The 24553-nt window shown below is 38.4% G+C and overlaps 1 protein-coding gene across 12 annotated transcripts in view; it reads right to left on the reverse strand.

Moving 5' to 3' along the window:
* Dock10 (dedicator of cytokinesis 10) overlaps positions 1-24553 on the reverse strand; it is a 237241-nt gene that overhangs the window by 125053 nt on the left and 87635 nt on the right. For 10 of the 12 annotated variants that reach the window (XM_078018102.1, XM_078018100.1, XM_078018103.1 and 7 more), the window contains exon 2: positions 10741-10860. In XM_078018102.1, coding sequence (XP_077874228.1) covers positions 10741-10860 — 120 coding nt within the window. The remainder of the gene's footprint in view (positions 1-10740; positions 10861-24553) is intronic. The other 2 variants (XM_078018097.1, XM_078018098.1) reach the window with 1 other exon arrangement.

A 24553-nucleotide genomic window follows, 5' to 3' on the forward strand; every position in this document is an offset into this window, starting at 1 on the left:
TGTATGAGAGTGTGAGAGTGTGATTGTGCATGAGGGTGTATTTTATTTGAATGTGTACATGTGTGGTGGTGTAAATTTATGTAGTGTGCATTTGTGTAGAATGTGAGCATGTTAGCTTATGTGTTTTTATGCGTGATTGTGTGCAATGCGTGTGTGTGTGCATGCATATGCATTTTAGGAAAGCATGGGTTCTGACATTGTGAAAGAGGAACAAAGTCATGTGAATCTAACAAGATGAATGGACAAAAAATAATGGGAAAACTGTGTTCCAGATATATCATAGAGTAAAATTAACTACTCATCATTTTTTTCCCCCTTTTTTCGGAACCCAGGGGCACTCAACCACTTAGTCACATCCCTGGCCCTTGTTTTTAAACATTTATTTAGAAAAGGTCTTGCTGAGCTGCTTAGGGCCTCGCTATGTTGCTGAAGCTGGCATTGAACGCATGATCCTCCTGCCTTAGCTTCCCGAGCAGCTAGGATTACAGGTGTGTGCCGCCACGCCCATCCCAATAAGCACTCATATTAAAACAGCCGTAGACGGAATCCCTGGGCCACTGTATGGGTAGTTTGAAAGGGCTGTGGCAACCAATCCAAACTATTCTAGACACAGAGAACCAGCAGATATATGAGGACAAATCAGGGTGTGGTTGTTTCCCAGGTGGAGTGTGATAGCGTCAACTGATTTATTATTCAGAGTTCACATTTTGAATTTATTTTGAATTTTCTCTTTTATATTCTTCAATCTGATAGGAGATAAATAGTAAATAAACTTCTTTGAAAGTTTGGAAAAGATTAAGAGCCCTGGTTAAACTGAGCTTTGGGGATTATTGCTGAATTTCAATTATCTGGGGATGATTTTGTTTCTTATTTAGACAGGTAATTCACACATATGGTTTGTCACTTGCTTGTTGTCCAGAGAACGTTACATTTGACAATCTAATCTACTGGAAATATTAGAGATTCTTTTTTTTTCTAATTGAAAATTTTTCTATATTATAGTGATTGTGATAAAAATTTTTATACAAAACAAAGTGCCAAGCGTTCCTCGTTCTCATTTTCCCCCGACGTCACTCCACTGCATTCTTACTGTAAGTCCATCAGACGGAGAGTAGAGAAACAGGACTCCACATTAAGCTTATAGTAAAACTGTAAACCTGTTGTCCCAAGATCACAGCTCTGTGGCTTAGTGAGATATAGTGAATACTTACTGAATTAAGTTACTTTCTTTTTTAAAATAAGTTTCAGAAGAGTGGGCTCAGGCTTCTGGGAACAGTAGGCATATGGCTACTGGGTTAGTGATGTCATAGAGCAAAGACAGGCCCTCATGCCTACGTTAGTGCTCAGGCACAACATAAAAGACTGGAAATTCACGCAGGTGGAGTTACAAAAACTGCCTCATCATGCCTTGAGTGATTCCTGATGATGTCAGTCATAAAATGTTGTTTTACAACTGTAGCTTAAACATTCTCAAAAAAATCATGTGATAAATTGGAAATCTTAATTTATAATATCTAAGCACTTGCTGTAATTTAATACCTTATTCCAAGTACATAAGGCTTGCAAAAGGTATATGCCTAGAACATGCCACTGATTTCACTTGTAGTTTGTTTATACTGGAGCATTTGACCGAAAAAGCAAAAGACCTCCATCACATTTCAGCTTTAAAAACAGTGGCAGTGTTGCACTTATTTTAGATTTCTTTAATGTCTTTTTACTGAAGCAAAAATGAATTGATCAAATAAGAAGTATAAAGATCATATTTGTTAAGGGTATTAATATGGTTACAAAGAATTTCTTTTCTGAGAAATAGATGTTTTCGGACAACTACAAAATGCCTTGGCCACAACAGACTTCCTGTTCTTTTTTATAAAACCTCTGGTCGACAATTAGTATAGTTCAAGAGCATAAAACAGATCTGAGGCTGCACTGGCTCTCAGCCGAGCTCCTGTCCTGGTGGTAAGAGTTTCATAAGGAGCTAATTGTCCGCAGATCAGGCGTCTGGAAATGAAAAGGCTCCTGGAAGGATGCATGCAGGCTGGTGTTTGCAATGTCACGTCCAGGAGGCTCAGACCCCTTCAACTGCAGCCCTGTCACTTCCCGGTTCCTTCTATCCGCCTGTGGGTAGTCCTTGTGGTTTTGTCGCAGCCACCATCCATTCTGCTGGCTAAAGTGACCAGGGAAGACTTCATTCCAGGCACAGAGGAGATATTTCTCCCTTGGCCAAAGGCCACTGTCAAAGATTACAACAGGCTGCTTTTCCTATCCTGGGGCTGAGAAAGCTTCCTCTGACATTAATTCAGGTTCCAGCTGCTCACAAAGGAGGACAGAAATGATGTGTTCACGGCAATCCATCAATCCTAACAAGAGAAGTCAACAGCTTCTCAACGAAAACTATTAACTCCCAGTTCATGATGAATTCTGGCCTAAGCAAGTGTTTTAAAAGTGAACTTCATCCAAATGTATGTGATTACTGACACTGATATTGCCTTTTATTCTATTAGAGAAGACACCTATAATCATTGCTTAAATAACATTTTTTTGGCCACATTTAGAAAAGTGTTAATGTGATTTTATCTTACTTATTTTTAAATAAATGAGAAAGTCTCTTCAGTACCTTCACTGTGCTTTACAGGGAAGGCCACTCTTGTTTTGCTGAAAACTATGGAAAATGCACAACTGACAAGCAATTATACATGCTGAATAATTGTCATTGTCATGATCCAGCCAAGTCAAAAATGGGGACTTTTTTTTTTTAATAAAAACTCTGGTTGACATTTAGTATAGCATCACAGTATTTAAGTATGTGAGTAAGGAAGAGGTTCAAGGAGTTACACTCTTATACTGACCAATTACTAAATGATTCTTGTCAGATTTTTTTGTGTGACTTATTTTCTAGGTTTCCAAATGTGCCTCACCAACTCTAAGGGGGTAAGTACAAAAACATTCTTTATTTGAAAAAATAATAATTATTGTTTTAATTTAACAGAGTTATGGATTATAATGTGATAATTTGATACATATACACAGTGCGTAGTGATCAAATCAGGGTAATTCACATTTTCATCTCCTTAAACAAATTTGATTTTGATTGACACATAATAATCTTACATTCTACATATGAAACAATGTGAGCGTTAGCAGGAGCAAAGTACCCAACAACATAAAGATATGCATTGTAGCAGGAGGGTCTCTTGGCCAGGACTCAAAGGCTGCAGTCTGAGCTCACTGCTCAGGAGGGCCCTATGAAGAAACCTGTTTGGCTTAGGGCCTACAGGTGTGGCCCCAGGAAGAGCACCTTATTTTTCTATGAAGCTGAAAGCATTCTGTGTCCAAGACAGGACACAGACCACCACAGCCTGCCCTCCATACCTCTCTCAATATGGCTGCCCTTCACGCCTCTCTGCATATGGCTGGCATGTGTGAGGCTCTGGGTTCGATCCTCAGTATCACATATAAATAAGGAAATATGGATCCTGCAATTGTCATTTGCTTCTTCCACGCTGGCCACCAGCCTTCAGAGAGCCTCTGCTCAGACTCTTCCACTTCTCTTCCTTATTCTTTCCATATCTTATTTTCTTTTTCTTTTTAATTTTTTATTCTTACCAGCAATGCACAATGATTACAAGTTTTCTTTTTCTTATTTTAATTGTTGTTGGCCTTTATTTTATTTATTTGTTTATATTGGTGCTGAGAATTGACCCCAGTGCCTCACACATGCTAGGTAAGTGCTCTACCACTGAGCCACAACCCAGGCCCTAGTATCTTATTTTCATATAGCTCATCCCACACACATTTCTCTTCTTTGAACTCTATCATTTATTACTTACATCATATGTGAAGTCTAGAGACCAACTTTAGATTCATTTTTAAATAAGAGCATTGTTGAGATGTAATTGATAGATGCCATAAAATTTACCCTTTTACAGTGTAGAATTTAGTAGTTTTGAGTATATTCAGAATTGTACAAACATCTTCACTATTTAATTTTTTAAATATTTTTTTAGTTGTCAATGGACCTTTATTTTATTTATCTGTTTGCGTATTTATTTATTTAATTATTTATATGTGGTGCTGAGGATCGAACCCAGGGCCTCACACATGCCAGGCAAGTGCTCCACCACTGAGCCACAACCCCAAGCCCATTTTTACCACTCCCCAAAGAATCCTCATATTCCACCAGCAGTTTGATCCATGCTTTCCCTTTCCCTATTCCCTGGAAACCACTAATCTGCTTTCTGTCTCTATAGATTTGTCTGTTCTGTAAATTTTATACATAAGGAATCATAACATATGTGGTCTTTTGTTAACTGGATTCCTTTACTCAGCATAATGCATTGAAGGTTCCTACAAGTAGTAACATGTATAAGTATTTCATTCTTGATGATGGAGGAATAATATTATTCCCTTGTATGGATATGCCACATTATGTTTATCCATTCATCAGTTGATGGACATTTGGGCTGTTTCCATTTGGGGCTCTGAGTCTCTGAATATTCACGTACAAGGCTTTCTGTGGACATATATTCCTAGGACAATCAAACACAAGGCAGAGTGTCTGCATATTCTCACTGAAATAAAGTTAACAGCTAAAATTGCTTAACTATACTAGTAATTTTCTAATGATCTTCACTGTGGGCTTCAGGGAGTTAATATTTCCCTCAAGTTGGGCACCTTATTTTTCTATGAAGCTGAAAGCATACTGTTTAGCCAGAAAAGAAAGTCAAAAGTCCAGGTGCTTATGTTTTATTTCTGTCCTCAAAGTTGCTCTATATCTTTGGTTGAGAGTCCTCCCTAATTTTAGCTTTATTAGCTTGTAAATGAGAGGAATATTATAACTTGGAATCTAATTCAACAGAGACTATTACTTAGCTTTCAAATTGCAATTAAAGTGTTCTTGCAGGAACATTATGAACCATTTAAAACACGCTCTTCAGGCCTAGAAGCCACAGATTAAAAAGAAGTTGAGATTCCTATAAAATGTTAAGTGTGTCTCAGAAGAAAACAATGAAAACTCATGACCTTTCTGCTTTGCAATTTAAAACATATTAATGTCTTTCTGTTTCCTCTCCTAGAATGACCCATGTGGTTAAATCTGGAAGTCCCCAAATATCAGTCGCTTTTTATAGCTAAAAATATACCATGAGAAGAGCAAGCCATTGGTATATTATGAAATCTGTTATTCATTCAGTTTTAGTAGTAAGCAAATGACAATTGCAGGATCCATTGGGGAGCCCTAGAGCCCTGAATCTGGACTCCTGATGTGAAGGTGGGTTTTGAGGAGATACTCTAACTCTCTTGATAGCTTATTCCAATCAAGTGGCATAGAAAATGGCACTGTCCAGTGTTACAACTTCAACTGTCCAAATATAAGCCCTATTCTTGTTCATATTGTTGTTCCTGATATATTCACTTAGCTCACCTAAGGTGGCCCATGAAGCTTAGTCGAAAGACAGGAGTTTTATCATATGGAAGGTACTGAAAAACAATACATGTGTGCAATAGTCCCAGCTTTCAAACCTCTGATTTTTCTTATTTATGGTTTTGTATGTCCCAGAAATGATTCGATAACGCTGACTTTCTGCATCTTTCTCTCAGCAAGTAATGCAATTCAGCAAGACCCTATCTCTAAATAAAATATAAAAAAGGGCTGGGGAGGTGGCTCAGTGGTTAAATACCCCTGAGTTCAATCCCCAGTACCAAAAAAAGAAAGAAAAAAATGCATTTCTGGCTTTCTCATTGTGGTGCTATTTTGTATCAGTATCTCCTTAAACTGAATCATTCAACAAATGATTCACTGTGTCCTTGAAACTCTGCTTTAGCTCTTGAATTCCTTACTCTCCTCAACAACTTCACTGAGTCACACTTTGATGACTAAGTGCCTAAGTGCTTTTTTTTTTTTTTTTTTTTGGTCTAAGTTTCTATTACCACCTACTCAAAAAGAAAGATGAGAGGGACAAGTGTAACAACTACAATGACTGAAGTATTACTGAATGGATTAACAAATGCATATGTACTGCTTATTTCTAGAGAATCATTATGATGGAGGTGGTGCAAGTTCATACTGCCTGATCCCAGAGTGCACATGCCACAAGAACTTCTACCCAGTGTGCCAAGACAAAGGAAAAATGTTTCTACTTCATCCACTTAACCTAAAGAATATTGTAACACAATATTCAACAATCTCTACTGAATACCCAGGAACCAGACAGTGCATTGGGTCCTTGTTGTATAGACATGAATTGATTTCTTCCTTGCCTAGTTATAGAAAGCAAGTGAACAGATAGCAAGTGAGCAAGTACACTGAAGTGCAGAACCAGGAAGCTGCTGTCAGCTATGTGCAGGAACAGTGCACATAGGAGATGGAAGAGGGGATCACAGTGGTCTCAGAGCTGGTTTTTAAGATGCAGTGTTGAATTGTGTCAAGAGGTGAGTAACATTAACAATCGTTTTCTCATCAATTACTTTATTCTCTTCATTTTCAAGAGTGTTATTTTGGAATGACTTTTTGATGCTCAAGATACTCAAAGAATCAAAGTTATGTTTGAAAATAATGACCTATGTTTATGAAAGGCAATTCATGAAAAAAAATATGAATTTTCTGCCTGCTCCAAGACAAGGGCTGCTGCAAAGATGATGGTTATGGTTAAGGTTAGGGATGGGGTTAGAGTTAGTTACTCCACATCTCACAATGGTCAAGACAAATGTCCCTGTCCTGCTGAAGTTACAATCTCGTGGTGAGAAACAAGTAACAGAGGAATGAACAAGCAAATAAAGACCTTCAAAGTAGTCACAAGCGCTACAAAGAAAATCAAGCTTGGTGATGTGATGGAGTAACTCAGGGCAAGTGGGGCTATGCAGGCCAGAATGTGGATTGCTTCTTTGAAGAGGTGCCATTTGGGCTGAGTGGACCCAGCCATGTAGGGAGTATACAGATTTTACAGGGCAGATGAGCTTGGCAAGGGTAGAGAACAGGAAGAATTCCAGGTATTCTGTTCCTCCCCAGGGGCACTGCTAGGCAAGAGGGGCTCATAGTTCATCAGGGAGTCAGGTAACAGAGACCACCACAGAAGCTGGATTTGACTCCTAGGGCAATGGGGAGCCCCTGGGATGATTTAAGCAGAGGCATGACATTATCTGACGTGTGTTTCTTAAGGTTCCTTTGTGTACTGAGTATGAATGCATCAAAGTAAGGCAAGGTTTAGAGAAAGCAGTAAGACTAGGCAGAAAAGAGTGAGGGGAGCTGGGGTTGGCAGAGGGAGCAGGAACACACTTCTAATGTCTGTGCTCAAAGTGTAAGCACGGAATAGTGCCTTGGTAAAAGAATAATCTCCTTTTTGGTATAACATGTGCCATATGCATTTCTTGGCATTTCTTAAGCATAGCTTTTCGTCAACTTTATCTTCCATCCATAGTAGGGCACAGGCTCCCAAAGCATGGAGCTCCTGCTTTTCCTGTCAGCCCCTCTCTTCTAGGAAGTGCTGTTCCATATTCAGAACCTCATGGGTGCTGAATAAATATTGATTAAACAAACTGAGTGATGAATCATGGCACTGCAAGTGTGGGTGCTTGGAAACGTGGAAGCAGAAGTGAGCTGGAGTCTCCAATCCACAAGGCAGAAATCCGACGAGAGATGTTTGGATGGATGTGGGATTGGGAAGCACTGTCCCCTCCCAGCATTCAATGCCATGGGGTTTGTATGGTCATTCGGTCGCCACCTCCCACTGGCTGAGTGGAGAGCGAATTCCAGAGAATCCCTGCCCATTGCTCAAGGAAAAGTCCAGGAAATGATGCATTTGCCAGGAGCATGGAAACTTGCAATCTAGGCTGTGGATGGAGCAGGTAATGCCACAGGGAACTTAAGAGAAGTGGCCACACTTCACAAAGAGGGTGAGGGAAGAATTCCAAAATAAATGCAGTTGTACTGCATAACATGGACGGGCCATCTTTTTCTGCAAAAAGGTCAGAGAATAAATCTTTTAGGGCTGTGTGTCTCTGCTAAAGTCACTGTAACCCTGTCACAGCAAAGTCTTTACATCACGAACGCAGCCACTAACAACTGGTAAATATCTGGGCATCCATATTCAAATAAAACACTGTTTATGGATATGTGAATTTCATGATTATTTTCACATGTAACAAAATATTGTTTTTTTTCCATTCAATTATTTAAAAACATAAAGATGATTCTGAGCTGACAAGACATGCAAAAATAATCAGCGGGTTGCCTACTGTTCTCAGATTACCAAAATGTACTTTGTAGGGCAAGAAAGAAGGAGAACTATATTTAAATATTATTAAAAATAGCAATTTTGTGCAAGTATTCCAACTCTCTCCTTAGTTTCTCAATTGCTTAATGTAAATTACATTTTAGCCACTTGTAGAATATGACTTTTTTTTGATAGTAAGGATTGAGTAGCATCAAATATCTCTTCTCTTGGGCATCTACTGACGAGGAGCTAATCTCCCAGATGGACTCAGGGCTTCCTCTCTGCCCTGTTGTATGTTCCCCACACAGACCAAATGATCTGTTGATAATACACACAAGGCCATTTGTTCTCCTTCTTGAAACACTCTGGTGGCTTGCCACTTGCATTTAGAGTAAGACATAAATGCCTGATCTTTTCCTTGCCCCACCTTCTTTCTGACAACTCTCAGATGTCCAGCCATCTTGATCCTCCATCTGAGAACTCTCTGGCCCATGACACCAGCCATTTCCTTAGCCTGAGTCAGTCCTTCCCAGTGTTTAGCATGGGGGGTCCTCCTGGAGAATATGGCTCTGCTCAGTTGTCACCTCATCAGAGGGGCTGTCCTTGGCACACTCAGTCCAATGTAGCTTTTCTCCTAGTCAGTTTCCATCACTCAGCCTTGGTTTATTCTAGAACTTCATCTGAATTATCTTGTTAATTAATCTTTTTACTTATTTTCCTGACTCCTCCCACCAAAAGGTAAGCTCTCCTAGGGCAAGGCAATTTTTTTTTTTGCATTCCTAGAATGATGGCCAACATTCAGTATTATACATTTTATATTTGTTGAATGAATAAAGACAAGAATCAGAGGTGGCCTCTAGAATGGCAGTTTTTGGAGCTGTGTTAGTATTTTAGTCAAGTGTGGAGTGAGAGTGACTACGCAGGACGGGCTGGCATGGGCTGATGGCTAAGATTGACCTTGAGAAAGGACCAAGGTCTAGTTCCTGAGAGGTCACGGGCTACACTAAGCTCTGGAAATCAATGGGGAGTTACAGAAAGGTTTAAGCAGGCACAGAATAAAATAGGTCAGCATATTGATTGGAATGTTTGCATTGGGAAAATAGGTATGTTATTAGATCCTGTTTACACCATTAAGGGTGGCAAAGGTCAAAGAGTAATCAGAGACAATCCCTAACTTGAATGAGTGTGGAAAGATGCCAAAAATGAATTCAAGTTCAGTGCAAATGTTTCATCCATCTATACTTGGCTGTTCTCTTTTGCAGCTGGGAGTCTTGAAAAGATGCCCCTAGTTTCACAATTTTCGGAGTTATTTTACAGAAAAGAAGCTTTTTGGTAGGTCTACCTTAAGTCTGAAAAACGAAAATGAGGATGTGGAATTAAAGAAAAAAAAAGGGTGGTTCAACTTTATGTTTGCAGTTCAAGCCCCAGTAGCCTGATCCAACCACAGAACTGAGATTTCTGCATGAGATATAACTTTCTCAAAATATGCCAACATGAGGAGGAAGCCATTTAAAAATTTTAAAAACAGACTGGAAGAATCATTTTTTCTTATATGCAAATCTCCTTTCTTTCTTCCATTATTCTTCATACTTGGAACAGGAGTGCTAACTTCTATATACTTTCTTTTTCACGAATACATGGAGGAACCTGAAAAAATTAACCCTTTAGAAGCAAGAAACCAGATCTGCCCCAAAGGTCAGAGATGCAACTGAATTTTGAGTTTGAGTAAAGTGTGGGAACTGAGGTCTACACTCACCGACAGAGGTTTCCACAGACAATATCTGTTTTGCAGTGTTACCCTTGAGCTGTCTCTGCACCAGCTCTAAGATGCTGAAATTTCCTTTAGAAAATAAAGGAAAGATCACCAACCACCCATGAGAATCTTTGCATACTTAGATCTTTATAAATAATTTTAAAAAGCTTAAAGTAACCACAAATATCAGTTTTGAATGTCTGGGACAAAAGGGTGCTCATCATCCATAATTTACTGTTTATCTCCAATATTACTTTCCTTTTCATTCATTTTCTCTGTTAGCCTCTTGAGCATTCTGTACATAGTTATACATGTCCTAAAGGGGCCTATCTCAGACCATCTTCTCTGAAGATGTTCTTGCCTACCTTGCTTTGCCTCTAAGCCCCAGCAACTCCTTATTAAAGGCCAAACAAGATGAAAAGTGATTTTTTAAGAATTTCATCTTTTGTGTCAATACATTCCTGTCTTTGCCACTGGCTGGCTTCAGTTGCTTGGGAGCTTTTAGAAATGAGAGGGAGAAAAAGCACTGCACATACAGGGAAGGCAGTGAGTAGCAGCTGGACTGGATGGAGGGAGGTAGCACCTTGTGCTGCTCCTGGCCCCTGGCTGAGCCTCCACTCTCCCATCTTGAGAAGGCCCTCAGGTACATTCTATGGCCAGATGAGGACTGGTCTTATAGCAATGCAATATAGGTTGACCACAGGAAGAGGAAACTCTGAATCTATGGGGAAAGGGGAGACCCAATGTATAGTACCCTCCTGAATTGAGGAGACTTACTGAGAAGTCGTCACTGGGGAAGAATAAGAGGTCCTGAAGAGGGTCATTCCGATAGGTCTTTTCAAGTTCTTCAATAACAGTTTCATAATCCAAAGGCTCCAGAAGCCTAGGTTTTTCCTGCTGTGAGAAAAGAAAAAATACCATGTTAACCACTCACACACATCACTTTGCTTCTTCCCCATGTGTCCTTTGATTTCATTTCTTAGTTGTCACAGAGGTTTTTGGTATCGCACTTACAAGGCAGTCACAGAGACTCCAGGCATTTAGGATAAAGCCACATGATTATTATTTCCACATCTGAAATAATATGAGAAGGTCCTGAAATACCTAACATCTCCTTCAGTAATTTGAGCTGTTGGCACTGATTCCCCAGAGCTCACAGGGGCCTGCCTGGCACATCCATAGCAGAGATGTTTCTGTAAACTTGATCTTTGTCCACATGAAGAAAGGGCTTCTGTTGACCTGCTACAATGATCATCATCATTTTTGCTGAATTAGCTACTACGATGATCATCATCATTTTTGCTGAATTAGCTACTTCTTTGTTTGTTCTCCTTGGGTCAGTTTTAAAATGTTGGCATCTTGCTGGCAATCACAGTACCACAGGTCGTCTTAGTTGTCACTGAAGCACAGATCCTGTGTCAGGATTGATTGCTTGGCTCTAAGCCTCTTTGTCTCCACAGAGAGAAGCCTGGTCAGACTCTAATAGAACCGAACAACACAGCCATCATGGACACAGTGTGGTGAAAACGCGTGAGGCAGGAAAAATAGCCAATCATACTGCATTCACATCCTGAACCCAAGAAGAAAGGCTCTCCCTTCAGAAAAGCCTCCCAGAGTGCTAACAAAGAAACGGGACAAGATGTTATTGCCTCACCATAAAACTGATGTTCTTCCTCCAAACTCTATAACACAGGGAGAGAAAAACGGACCCCTCCAAAATCAAAACAGAACAAAGCATTACAAATCCAAAAACCAAAGATACAACCCCATCCCTTTAATGAAATCTTCATGCAAATTAAATGAACAAGGATAGTCCTTTGTGTGTGTGGGGGGGTGGGTACTAGAATGTTAGGGGTCACCAAGAAGTTTGGATACTAAAGTGATCTCACAAGTGGAAAAAAAAAATTTCTTTTCTTTTTCACATCAGTGATAACCACAGAAAACTCTCCACCCACCTCCTGGCCCCTCACGTGCCACTCATCCCCAAGCGGCAAAGCACATAGGTTTAGCTTGGAGGGAGGACGTCTTTAGAAAAATGTTGTCTGCTGCTAAACTCCCCAAACCTTTCATCGATGTTTTAAAAACTGCTAATGGACACCTCAAAGTAGCACTCAATATTTATTTTGATGATTTTCCAAATATAAAAGCAAAAACAAAATAAAATAAAATGTGCACATTCTGCATTAAAAGAAAACCCACACATGTTTAGGCAAGCTCAGGGCAGGGCAAGGTGCTTATTCTCCCTGGAGGGGCCCTTCTAGTAAACCGGCTATATTTAGCAAATAAAATGCAGAAGTCTGTAGGCCATCTGAAGAAAAGCAGCAATTCAATTGCCAACACAATCTGTTTAGTGAAAGTTCTGTGAAATACTGAGCATTTTGAAGTAGAAGATATTGAATCCCATGGCAAGACTTGGGTGATTTTTAAAGAGCCTTTCGAGAATCCCTACATTTTGACATTCCTATTTTATTTAGACTTATTTTAAGTTCCAATTCCTTGTTTCCCAGAAAAAAAAGTTAATTCCAAGGATCAAAAATTGATGGCTTAAGAGGTAAATGCAGGCCCCAGATGTTTGGTTGGGCATCAGCATTTATTTTGTTTGGCTTTATTTTATTTTAAATTGACTTTGAATGTCTTTAAGTAGTGGTGTTTCACTCCAGTTCAGCTGCAGGCCTCAGGAGCACTTATCCATCATTACCTCTGACTCTGCAGCATTCCATGTTTATATCACCAACAGCCCTTATGGGTCTTCAAGTTTAAAACACTTCAGTTACTCTGGAACCTCTTTTTTCCCCCAAGATGAATATGTATGCATGAAATATATCAAATGAAACAAAATGCATAGTAAAGTGCTCTCAGGAAGCTCTTATCTTACCACAGATTTGATTGGTCATTTATGTCCCTTTTCCTCATTTCAGTTTCTTTGCTTTAGGTGTACAATGCCCTCAATGAACAGCCCAGGTCATATCTGCCACCACTTTTCTCTTTTTCCCCCTTCTTCAACCAATGTGAGCAAGAGGATGTGGCTCTAGTATATGTTGCAACTCACACATTTAAATAAATATGACATAAGCATGTTTTGAGTGGCCTTCTACACTTCAGTTCTCATTATCTTTTACCTAATTTTATCTCTCATTAGTCTCCAACTTGAGCATTAATTAAGAAAGGGGAGACAAGAAGGTCTTTCAAAGATTTCTCCACTGGAACCCAAATTTTACCTAAATTTAATCCTATTCAAATTAGTGCAAGAGGCAAAGCAGAGCTTTCAAGTTCAAAGTTATTGACATAATCACAGAGAAACTAAGTCCTAACTGTTCTTGATATTCCCCAAACAAGGCAAGCCCTGCAAACTACTGTGGGAGGGCATATTTGTATGTCTCCATTTCAGGCTATGACATATCAGCCAATTAATGAATGATATTTATTAGGCCTTTCTTATTTAGAATATCGCACCACAGTTATTTTGATGGGGGAAATCACAAATCCAGGATATCTGCATCATAAATTTTGGCCTGAGGCAGGGTAGATTAGCGAAATGCTATCTTCCCAGGGATTTTATTAATTGGTGTCAAGATACTCAATACATCAGAATTTGGAGGATAAGAAATTTAACAAGTCAGACAGCACCTACAGCCTAGGATTTGCCATGAAAGTTTTATACTTCTGGGATACTGAGAATGCAGACTATTCCACCAGTAGTTCTCTCTAGAGCAAGGGGGCTATCTTCTCAGGGATTCAGTCAAAGATACAGATGCATACAAGGATGGTGGGACCAGTTACTTTCTCAATCCTGATCTTTGCAGAGACATTGAGTGAAAATGGGAACTGAGCAGCATTGATTTACAGCTTTAACAAGGGTTGGGTTGTCCCTCCTGAATTTAGTGTGTGTGTTTCTTTTGGAAATGCACCAATTGGGATAAAGTATGTGCCAAGATTACCCTGAATTGGATTGGATTTTATAGTGCTTTTTACTCTTACTCTCTTTCTCTCAAATGAGTAATGAATTTCATTAGCCATTTTAAAGTTACTATGCATGGGAAAAGGCACCCACCAGGACCAGTTATTATGCAGTAGGGCGATGTTTCCCCACAGTAGTAATAGGCCCTATTCTTCCTATATAGTATTAAGAGATTTGTTTGATCTAGTTCCCCAAACCCTCAGCTCTTTTCCAAAGCAACTTCACAGCAGAAGAATGGGCCCCTGTCACCAAAACAGATGCTTTCTTCCCCTCATTCTACAACTTCTCATGAACACCAACCCATTCTTAAGCCCTGGAGTGGGGAAGCTGCCATCTTGGTAGAGTCCAGGCTGCCAAGACCATTTCAGCTAGGAGACTGTCTATGCTTTAACTAAAGATCCTGATCTTAAGCACACAGTGCTTCATCACAAAGATGTGAATCAGTTTCATTGTTACAGTTCAAAATCAATTAGGGGAAAAAACCAATTGGGTGACACCAAAGAAAAGAAAATACATATTTGAAGCACGTGGCCCTAAAATTTTACTTATTAAATTACCAACATGGACCTTCCTCCAGAATAAGCCTAACTAAAAAGTAAACTACCCAGCCTAGTTGTTCAGGAGTATATCATACACTCAGGAACCAGAATTTCTGGGAGTCTAGAAAATTGCTACTATGAACTATGTAACATTTGGCATAGTAATTCTTATGTCTTAATCTCTGCATCTGTAAAATGGCTTAGTAAGAGATTGTTTCACAGGATGAGATGAGGTAGTACTTCTTAGAAAAGCACCAGACCTCATATATTTACTTCGTAAGTATTAAATAAGTTAAGGTTAAATAAGTTAAGGTTATGAATTTTAAATTTTCACTAGTCATGAACTGAAAGGACCTGTGTTGTGAATTTAATACGTGCAAAGAGCAAAGAGCAAGTAGGCATTCAATAAAAATGTATTGAGTAATTAAATATATATCTTTGCATCCAGATCCAGTAATTCCTTTTTAGGGATCTATCTAAAAGAAATAATAAACATATATACATATTACATATGTATGTATATATATCTATATGCATATGTACAAATACATACTTGCATAATATTTACAAATATTTATATATTTGTATATATGTATGTGTTTGTATATATACACATGTATATATGTAGATAAGTATGCATATATGTATATGCACATAAATATGTGTAAAACCATATATATTTATGTATAATCATATATATTTGTGTATAAGATATGTGCAAGGATGACTTGGTGATATTATCTTTGTAACAAGGTGGAGAAACATGCTTACCTTCACCACGGGGGATAAGAAAGGTGGACAATCTGGTAGAGGCTATACCCAGTGAGTGAAGATATCTGAATTGCTTTTCAAGAAAAGTGGCTTATAATTTTCAGAAAACCATGTGTAATAGAGAAAGGCTTAATGCAGCAGTAAGCTTTGGGAAGGACATTAAGCCTAGGATAAAGGTTGAAGTAAATAAATAAATAATTGTGTAGCACCTGTCATGAATTTGCTGAATCCTTCAATTCCTTGGTAAAGTTAGTGAACTCACAAAGTTTTGCAAGTGATTGGTTTGTTTTTTTTTGGGGGGGACCTAAAGAAGGTGGGGTTCATAATCAAGATAGCTACAAAAGGAGCCACAGGGAAATGGATTATCTTAGAAGAAAAGCTCAAGGAAATCTTGACAGTGGCTCTAGATTTACATACATGATGACATTAGAGTCTGAATCCAGAATACCTGTCTAGAAGTCTAGGTGTAGTCACGTGGGAAGGGCATAGCCACATAAAAAGGGAGAATAAGAAGTGATTAATGGTAAGAAATGATTATGAAATTAAGGCACATCAACCCAATAAAATAAGATATGCCAATTAAAACTGTGTTTTTGAAGTTTATGGTGAAAAGCAAAATTGTATATGTATTATTGTTTAATAAAATGCAAATAAATATTGTACAACAGAGTAACTGAACATGGTATTGAAAAATTACTGAAAATTAAAAAAGCTGAGAGATATAGATCCAAATATTATTAGTTATTATGTTAGGATGGGACTGTAATATTTGGGATTTTACTTCTTTAAGTTTTCTGCATTCTCCACATTTTCTATTAGAAATATACTTTGGTGGAAAACATAAACTTTATTCCTTAAAACTATCATGGCTTTATTGAAACAGTGGGGAATTATTTGATTTTAAAATTGTTTACCCCTTTGAAAATCCACCATAGAGGGATCCTAGAAATACCACAGTGGGGCTTCATATAGAAATCCAACCACGAAAGTAACAGTTTCAAGTAATTAAAAAAAAAAAAAAAGATACACAAACACTGGGGAAAGGAGACCAGGGAAAATAATTACAGACTAGAAATGAGGTTCTAGAAGCTCATGTCAGCAAAACGGAGAATCACAATTAACAATTTAATAGTGGAACTATTTTTGGCTTGATAGGGAACCACTGACATCTCATGTATTAAACTAGATGTGATGGTCACTGTTGTGAAGAATTAGATGCAGAAACTCCAGGGGGAAATTCAGAATCTTTCCCTACCAGCTACGTGACTTGGGCAAGTCGTCCAGTCTTAGCTGATGTTGATTTGAGTGGGAATAAGGGCCATGGTGTCGTAAAGATGAAGAAAAATAACCGTGTGCAAGTGATAAGTGAATCACAAAATACCAAACACAGATTTTTATTTTTATTTGAAAATTATCCACACGGCTTTACCCCAAAACTTTTGAAGTTTATGACAAAAAGCAAAATTGTGTACATATTATTGTTTAATAAAAATGGAAATAAGTACTGTACAACAGACTAACTGAAAAATTATTGAAAATTTAAAAAGGTAAGAGATATGGATCCAAATATTATTAGTTATTATGTTTGGATGGGACTGTGATTTTTAGGATTTTACTATTTTGACTTTTCTGCATTCTCCAATTTTCTATTAGGAACATATTTTGCTTTCATCGTGGTGGAAAAAAATGAACTGGATTTCTCAAAACTATGATAGCAAATCAAGGCAAAGCAAACCGAGCAATCCTACCAACCAACCTAAATTCTTCATGTTCCAGGGACAGCCCTATATGATTTTATATTTATTATCCAAATTTCCTTAACAGAAAACTCAGTGAATTATTTGAACAGAGGTTTAAAAAAGGTACTAATATAAGGAAAAGTACTAAAATAGGAAAGGAGCAGCTTATTCTCTGTATCTCCTAAGTCAAACCAGCTGCGGGGTGCCCCGGAGGAAAAAGGAAGTCAATCCACCTAACTATGTGCAGCAGCCCCAGAACATGACCCTGAAATTCTACCTTTTGTTTTCCTTGAGAAATAGCCTAGAAAATTCTTTTATGTATTTATAATTTCAGTTCAAAAGAGAGGGATTAAATTTAGAATGGGTTTGGTAATTAACTTGTTAGCTTTGCAAATAGAAATATCTAGAGGGCAATCCATGTTGTAGATGCTTGGAATTTCTTTCTCTAATGCAAACTTGTACAGATACAAGAGAGACTGTCAGTCCTGGGGAGCTGCTTGGCAAAGAGTCTGATGGAGTCAAGAAGAGAGAACAATCCTCAGAGCAAACCCCTCCTATTTGGGGGCTGCCTAGTTGGGTTCTAAACTTTAGGTATAATTAGGGGAGTGAGCCTATTGAGGTTACTCCAGTCCTATCGATCTGAATGAGTTATTTTTGATTCTCCGTTTCAAAAATCTGGTCTTTTCAAGAAGCACTATGAAAAGAACACCCTTTCCCCACTTTGAGAAGTTGTATGACCTTTCTGTGAGATACAGTGCAAATCATGATATTATCTGAGACTTCCTTACTTTTCTTCAGTTGCTCCTGTTATTGCTAAATATCTGAATCTTTATTCTGCTTCGAATATTAGTAACAGAATGCCTTCTTCAGTGTTATACTATTAATCCTCGGTTAATGACACACAGAAAAACAATATTTACTTTAGCATCAATAGAGTAGGCTCTATAAGAGGACAAATGCCAATTATTTAAAATTTCTCTTCACATCTTGGCATACAGACAAGCAACTAGCTCACAGTGATGATCCACAGGGTCCTCAGAGAGACCCCCCCCCCAAAAAAATCTACAACCTTGAGACCTCCACAGCAATTTAGAAGTATCACAACTGTTAACTAACTTCAGTGTTATCAAGATAATAGAATAAATTTATCAAGAGAAATAAAAGATCTAAATGATACATGAATTCTTTAGACCCTAAAATAGGCCACGACCCTTTGGCCTCAAGGTAAATGGATGAGAAACAACTTCCACACCATTTGTGTTTAATACAAATTGAGAAAATTGGAGAGAGTCCATGCAGCTGGATCCATGGCCACAGCTGTGGGCCTGTGGGCCTGTGACAGATTTAATTCAGCCTCTCATCAGAGGGAGTTCCACTGGACAATCTCTCAAATGCCTGAGCTTCAGAAAACAAGACTCGCTTTTCTTACCAGAAGGAAATGATTAAGTAAGGAATAAGCCATTGCCGGCTGACCCTTTAACCTTCTCTCTGTCTTGAATCGCACTGTCATAAGAACGGAAAAACACTAGCTAAATCAAGGTTAAGAACTGTACAGCTGGGCAAACTCAGATTAAGCTGAGTTTGGAAACGGTTTCCTTGGTAACAAAGACACACAGATTGCAGAAGAAATCAACCAGTAGTAACTCATTGTCCATTCCAGTGAAATAAAGCAAGTTAAACTTAGTGAAGTGTTAAGTCCTTTGCAATATAAGGCATGATCAGTTCATTATATTCAGTACACACACATTATGGTTAGAAAATTCATAATTATCTGTTTTGTTAACCCCTTGATTTCATTAAGAAACCAAAACCAAAAGAGCCTTAGAGACTTTATCCATGATGTAAGATAGACTCTCAAACTGAATTAGGTCTTTTGCTGCCTTGTTTTTAGGGAAATAATCTAACCTTATTTATGTCTTAGGATCATGTCAAAATTCATATATTTTTTGCACAATATATGAAAATAAAAATCAAAGTAGCTGCTTCTCTGTATAATATGGGTACTTGTAAAGAAGTAGAAAACATCCAAGAAGTTCTAAATCAAATTAAATTACATGTCTCATTTAGTTTTCTAGGAACACTTGAAAGATAATAAATATCATTAAAAATACATCACAACCCAATTACAAGGCTGCTTGACACCAAGGAAATTAATGCCTGAGAGCAAACTGCAGGGAACTTTAGATTAATTTATATGAAGTCTGTGATGAAAGCTGCCACCCGCTTAAACTCTGACACTATTTTAGTACTTTAGCACATAAACTGTCACCCACAGGTCAAGTGGTGTGTTTGTGTGTGTGTGTGTGTGTGTGTGTGTGTGTGTGTCTGGATGTGCATACGCATTTGTGTGTACATATATGTATGTGTCACACACAGACAAATGTAAATAGTTTTGTCAACACGCATCTTATATTTTCAAAAAGTCTCACCATGATGATAGCCAGTTCTTTTATCCTCTTTCTTATCTGTGGCCACTTGGAAATGAACATACAGAGTGGACACTTTTGGTTTTTCAGTGCAACACCTATCATGCCTTCTTTTAGGACTAGCATCTTAATTTCCTTTTGAGGACTTCTCTCCCTATCCCCCAAAGACCTATCCTGATTATTAAAAAGGTCAAGCTTTTCTATGGTCTAAGCATAAAGCCCAGCAAGATCTATTGGATCCTTCCTTCCAAAACACTGACTCTTGAGAGGAGACTTGGAATTTGTTCTTTTCTAAGTTTGCTAGTCCCACAGGACTGACCATTACCTCCAGCCACCAAAATGTGCCTGATTCCAACATCCTGGCAGCTCCTACTCCAAGCTTAATTCTTTTCCAAGACTTTCTCTATGTCCTGCCTCCTGCTCTCTTCTCTGGACTGTCCTGGCTTTCTGGAGCAAGATTTTAATGCTTCCAACTAAAGATCCTAACACTTCATAAAACAAGGAGCAACACTTATAATAGAGGACTATCACTTCTTCAATTTATGTTTATTTGAATTTGAATGGTCTTAAAGGACCTCTTGCAGCCAATGACTTTTGCCTTTGCAGTGCAAGAATGTAGGTTTAATAAACTCACTCGTTACTAATGCACCCTCATGTCATCTCACTCTGAAAATTTATACCAGGCATCGTGCATCCTGGGAATGAGGAACTTAGGTAACTTTGTGACTTTCCAAGGTGATACAAGAAGTGCAGCCCTGGTCTCTAATTTTCTATGAACAGTAACTCATTCAATTCATCACCCTCCTAGGACACCAGAACATCTGGAAGTCAAAACATGAGTTTATGACCACATTTGCTTTCTTTGCTGACAGTGTCATTTGCTGTAATTTTGCTCTCTGTGGGCAATGCCTCACTGTGTTGGAAGTGCTGCTAGACCCCTGCAGCAAATGACAGAGCAGGCATCTGTAAGCCTTCCCAACCTCAGAGAACTCTCCTTCATTCTGCCGTTTTCATCTCAAGAGTCACACTTGCTGAATTTGTAATATGAAAATACATACATGTTTGCTTATAAAAGTGACATAGCCACACCCAAAATTTATTAATATAGTACCAATGGATCCCATAATTTTAAACAACATATCCCATAAATGCTGGTGATATTTTTCTACTATGGTCATTATGATCAACGGCAAGGACCATGATATGTATTTAATATCTCGTCTCACTAAGTAACCATATTAATCATGGAAGAAAACATCATTTCTTTTTTTCTTTTCTTTTCTTTTTAATAGATGAGAATACTTAGATTCTGAGGACTTGAATGACTTGGCCAGCAAGCTGATGGAAGAACCCATATTTTAAACCAGCTCATCCTTAAACCTATGATCCACTTCACTCTACATTATCAGCAAATATCTTGCCTTGCAGAAACAAGAAACAAAAAAGCATTAAAAACAAAAAATTAAAAAGTTAAAAAAAAAACCTTTTGAGAACCTAGGTGCCCTTCAACAGATGAATGGATAAAGAAAATGTAGTACATACACACCATGGAATACTACTCAGTCTTAAAGAAGAATGAAGTTACAGCATTTTCTGGTAAATGGATGGCACTGGAGACTATCTTGCTAAGCAAAATAAGCCAATCCCCCCAAGCAAAAGACCAAATGTTTTCTCTCATAGGTGGATGCTAATTCAAGATGTGGGGAGGGGCTAGGGAGGAACAGAGTTACTTTGGATTGGGTAGAGGGAAGTGAAGGGAGGGGTGGGGAAGGAGTTAAGAAGGATAATAGAACGAACCTGACATTATTACCCTATGTATACTTATATGACTACACAATTGGTGTGATTCTACATCATGTACCACCAGAAGAATGAGAAATTATACTCCATTTTTATATGATGTGTCCAAGCGCATTCTACTGTCATGTATAACTAATCAGAACAAATTAAAAAAAAAAAAGCCTTTGGGGAAGATTCTGGAATAGAACAGTAGTTTAGGAAACTTCCTTCTCCCTTTGTTTCACAGTGAGGGAAGGCCAAGGATTGGCAAGAGGTTACTGGGCATCTCAGAAAAGAAAGTGGTAGAGACAGAGGACAAATATTTATGGACAGGTAAGGAAGGTGAAGAACAGGAATCTAAAAAGTGGATTTAGAAAGCACTTAGTGAATGCCAATAATGTTTGTGTCAGAATTGCCACCAGTTGAGAAAATCTTGAAAACCAAAAAGTCTTCCTGCCACCACCAGGAAGTAAAGAGTTGTTGGTGTCTGACCTCACTTCCTGTCCACTGTGACACCGGGTTCCCTAGCAGACACCGGGTTCCACATCCAGGCTCAGATGGTTGGTTCTCTCCTCCCTCTGCTGGCAGTCCACCTTGAGCAAAGTTAAGGTCGTTCTTGCTTCGACTACAGGCACCTCCCCCAGGTCCGTATTGCAGCAAACTGGTTCCTGAGCTGACTGTTCCCTCACGTCAGGGCCCACATGCAGAGTCCTGTATGTGTGATCACCTGGATTCTGAGGCTGGATCAAGTGTCAACGTGTGATTCCCCATTTCCTCCACCTCTCCGTTTATAAATTTCATTCCTGATACCTGTGCATTTCAACCTCAAATCACTCTTTTCTTTCTGAAACCATCACCTGGGACCTCTTATTCCATCCTGTGCTTCTTTTCTATCAACTAGCTACCAACAAAATGTTTACAGATCAGATAGTGACGATAAAGAAGCTCACTTGACCAGCAGACTATCTTCATATTAAGATACCAGAGTAAAAGATAAAAAACTGACTTGAAAGACAATAGCATGGTATAATACAGAATGATGTTATGTGGGAGATATGTCAAAACCATTTGGATGAGATCCTCTGTCTACAGTTTTCAATTTCCTATTAAAGTGATAATAGGTTATTATTAAAAGAAAGCATATTTTCATACATATCCAAAGTTTCCTAAATACTTTGAAATCTTGATGATTAATGATCCATTACCCAAGTAACAACTTAAAAACAACAAATCACATTAATTTTGGAAAGTTCAGCATTTTTTTTCTGACTGTACAGATAACTGATATAACTCAACTCAATCATATATTTAATCTTTGCAAATTAGAACATGAAATGTAGAAAGGAAATTGTCTTTCACTAACATCCTATGCACCAGAGACCATGTCACGTAATTTTGGTAACAAATAATAAAAGTAGGCAGTTAAAAAGAAAGCCACCGACTACAGAACACTGCACACATTTTCAAAGATTAAGGGAAGTAGTTCACTTGATGATCCAAATAAGTTTCATTTTCCTTGAACAGTTCTCTTAACACAATGGTAATTTCTAACCTGAATGTTGTCTGTGATAAATGGGTTAAAATATGTGATGGTGTTTATTCAATACATTGGAAAATTGGATTAACAAAAGAAACCCTCAAATAAGTTAAATATTTCAGTAAACTCCACAGCTTCAAAGACCACTTGAAAAAAGCAGAATCCACAAATTTGTCAAGCTGGATCAGGAGGGTGTAAGATTTAGGTGGCACACTTGTTAGGAAGTCAGAGTTCTGGATAAGCATTCTCTATTGCTACAAAATCAAATAACTTCTAAGTTGGCCTTAGAGCAAGCAATGACTTAGTTCAAAATCCACATGCTCCTTAGAAAAACAGATACTCTAGGAAAATCATCTCCAGCAATTGTTATTTCTCCTTACATTCAAAGTTGAAAAGAAATGATTGTTTCGTTTCTAACTTAACTTCAGGGCTTGCATTGATCTGCCAGGGAATTGTCACTTGAATTCCTCCTTCTCTCCTACCTATTGATGAGGCTCCTCAGCCAATCAAGGGAGGGGTTTAGGTTTTAGAAAGCTTAGATCAGTGTACTGAGGGAAGATCAACCTGGCTCTGAGTGGGCTTCAGCTGACGCTAAGGCCAGGGATGGAAAAACATTTTGTTTTGGGGGCAAACCCCATGGACATATAGAAGGACCTGGGACTCTAGAGCACAAAGACAACCACACTAGGATGGTGGCCTCTTTCCCCTGGAAATGGAACTATTTTATGTGGTTTAATAATACTACATGACACTTGTAATTTTTTTTTTTTTTTTTACTGTGTTCAGGCCTTGTTCAGAAAGCATGTTCTCACATCAAATTCTAATCAGCAGTCTTAAGAACAGACCGGTGCTATTATGAACATTTTGCAGAAGAGCAAACTGAGGCTCAGGGTGATGTATGTAATCTAGCCAAGCACTGATAGGCGCGGGGGTGAGAGGTAGACAGCATGACCCCCATGACAGTTGTGTCAAATCTATCCCTCTAATTAATCCATTTTCTTGGATTCTCTTTTCCAAAATAAAAACCACATCTTAGGATAATACTTGAAGATGAACAGAACAATCCCCTACTCAATAGCAGAGACAACCTGTGAAAGCAGATATGCCTATCTTAGGCTGACCAAAAGCAGGCAACTGTAGCAGGAAAGTCCCCAGTGCCTGCCACAGAAAAACAGCTAATCGCTGTATGAATGGTCTTAATTAAATTTGAATGCATTGCTACTGAATGCTCTGGGAAAACACTGCATCTTACTGGCTGCTTTCCCCTTAGTACTCAGTAGCAATATGTTCAAATTCAATTAAGATAATTCATAGAGTGATTAGCTTCATTATATGTTGAGACACTGGAGGCCGTCCTCTTGCCAACACTGTAAGTATGGTGTGTGTAAGATAGACATGTTCTTCTCCTGTGTGTTGTCTCTTGTAGTGGAAACAAAAAGTAAATCTCAGGGTGTCATATCATAACCCACTGTACTTCTAAATTCCCCAAGAGAAATGCAGCATAGAAATTGAGTTTTTAGAAATGGTCTAAAGGTTAAAATAATCTCAAACCAAGCAAATATTTGAAACAATTATACCATTTAAAAGCAAATATTTGAAACAATTATACCACTTAACAATTATACCATTTAAAGCAACTGAAAAGGCTCTTAGGAGCCAGCTGAGAGGATACCATCAGTCTCCTATTTCTGGTCAATGGGGAACAAATATTGGGTCCAGGACTCTGTGCATATTCTGGTTATTAAATGCTGGGTGCAAAAACCCAGGATTCCTCCTAAGGCTGGTAACTTGGTTGTGTATCAGCAATACACAGACAGGCGGTACTGAGACAGAATCTGAAC

This window comes from Ictidomys tridecemlineatus, chromosome 7, assembly GCF_052094955.1.
Source record: "Ictidomys tridecemlineatus isolate mIctTri1 chromosome 7, mIctTri1.hap1, whole genome shotgun sequence".
Classification (NCBI taxonomy): Eukaryota; Metazoa; Chordata; class Mammalia; order Rodentia; family Sciuridae; genus Ictidomys; species Ictidomys tridecemlineatus.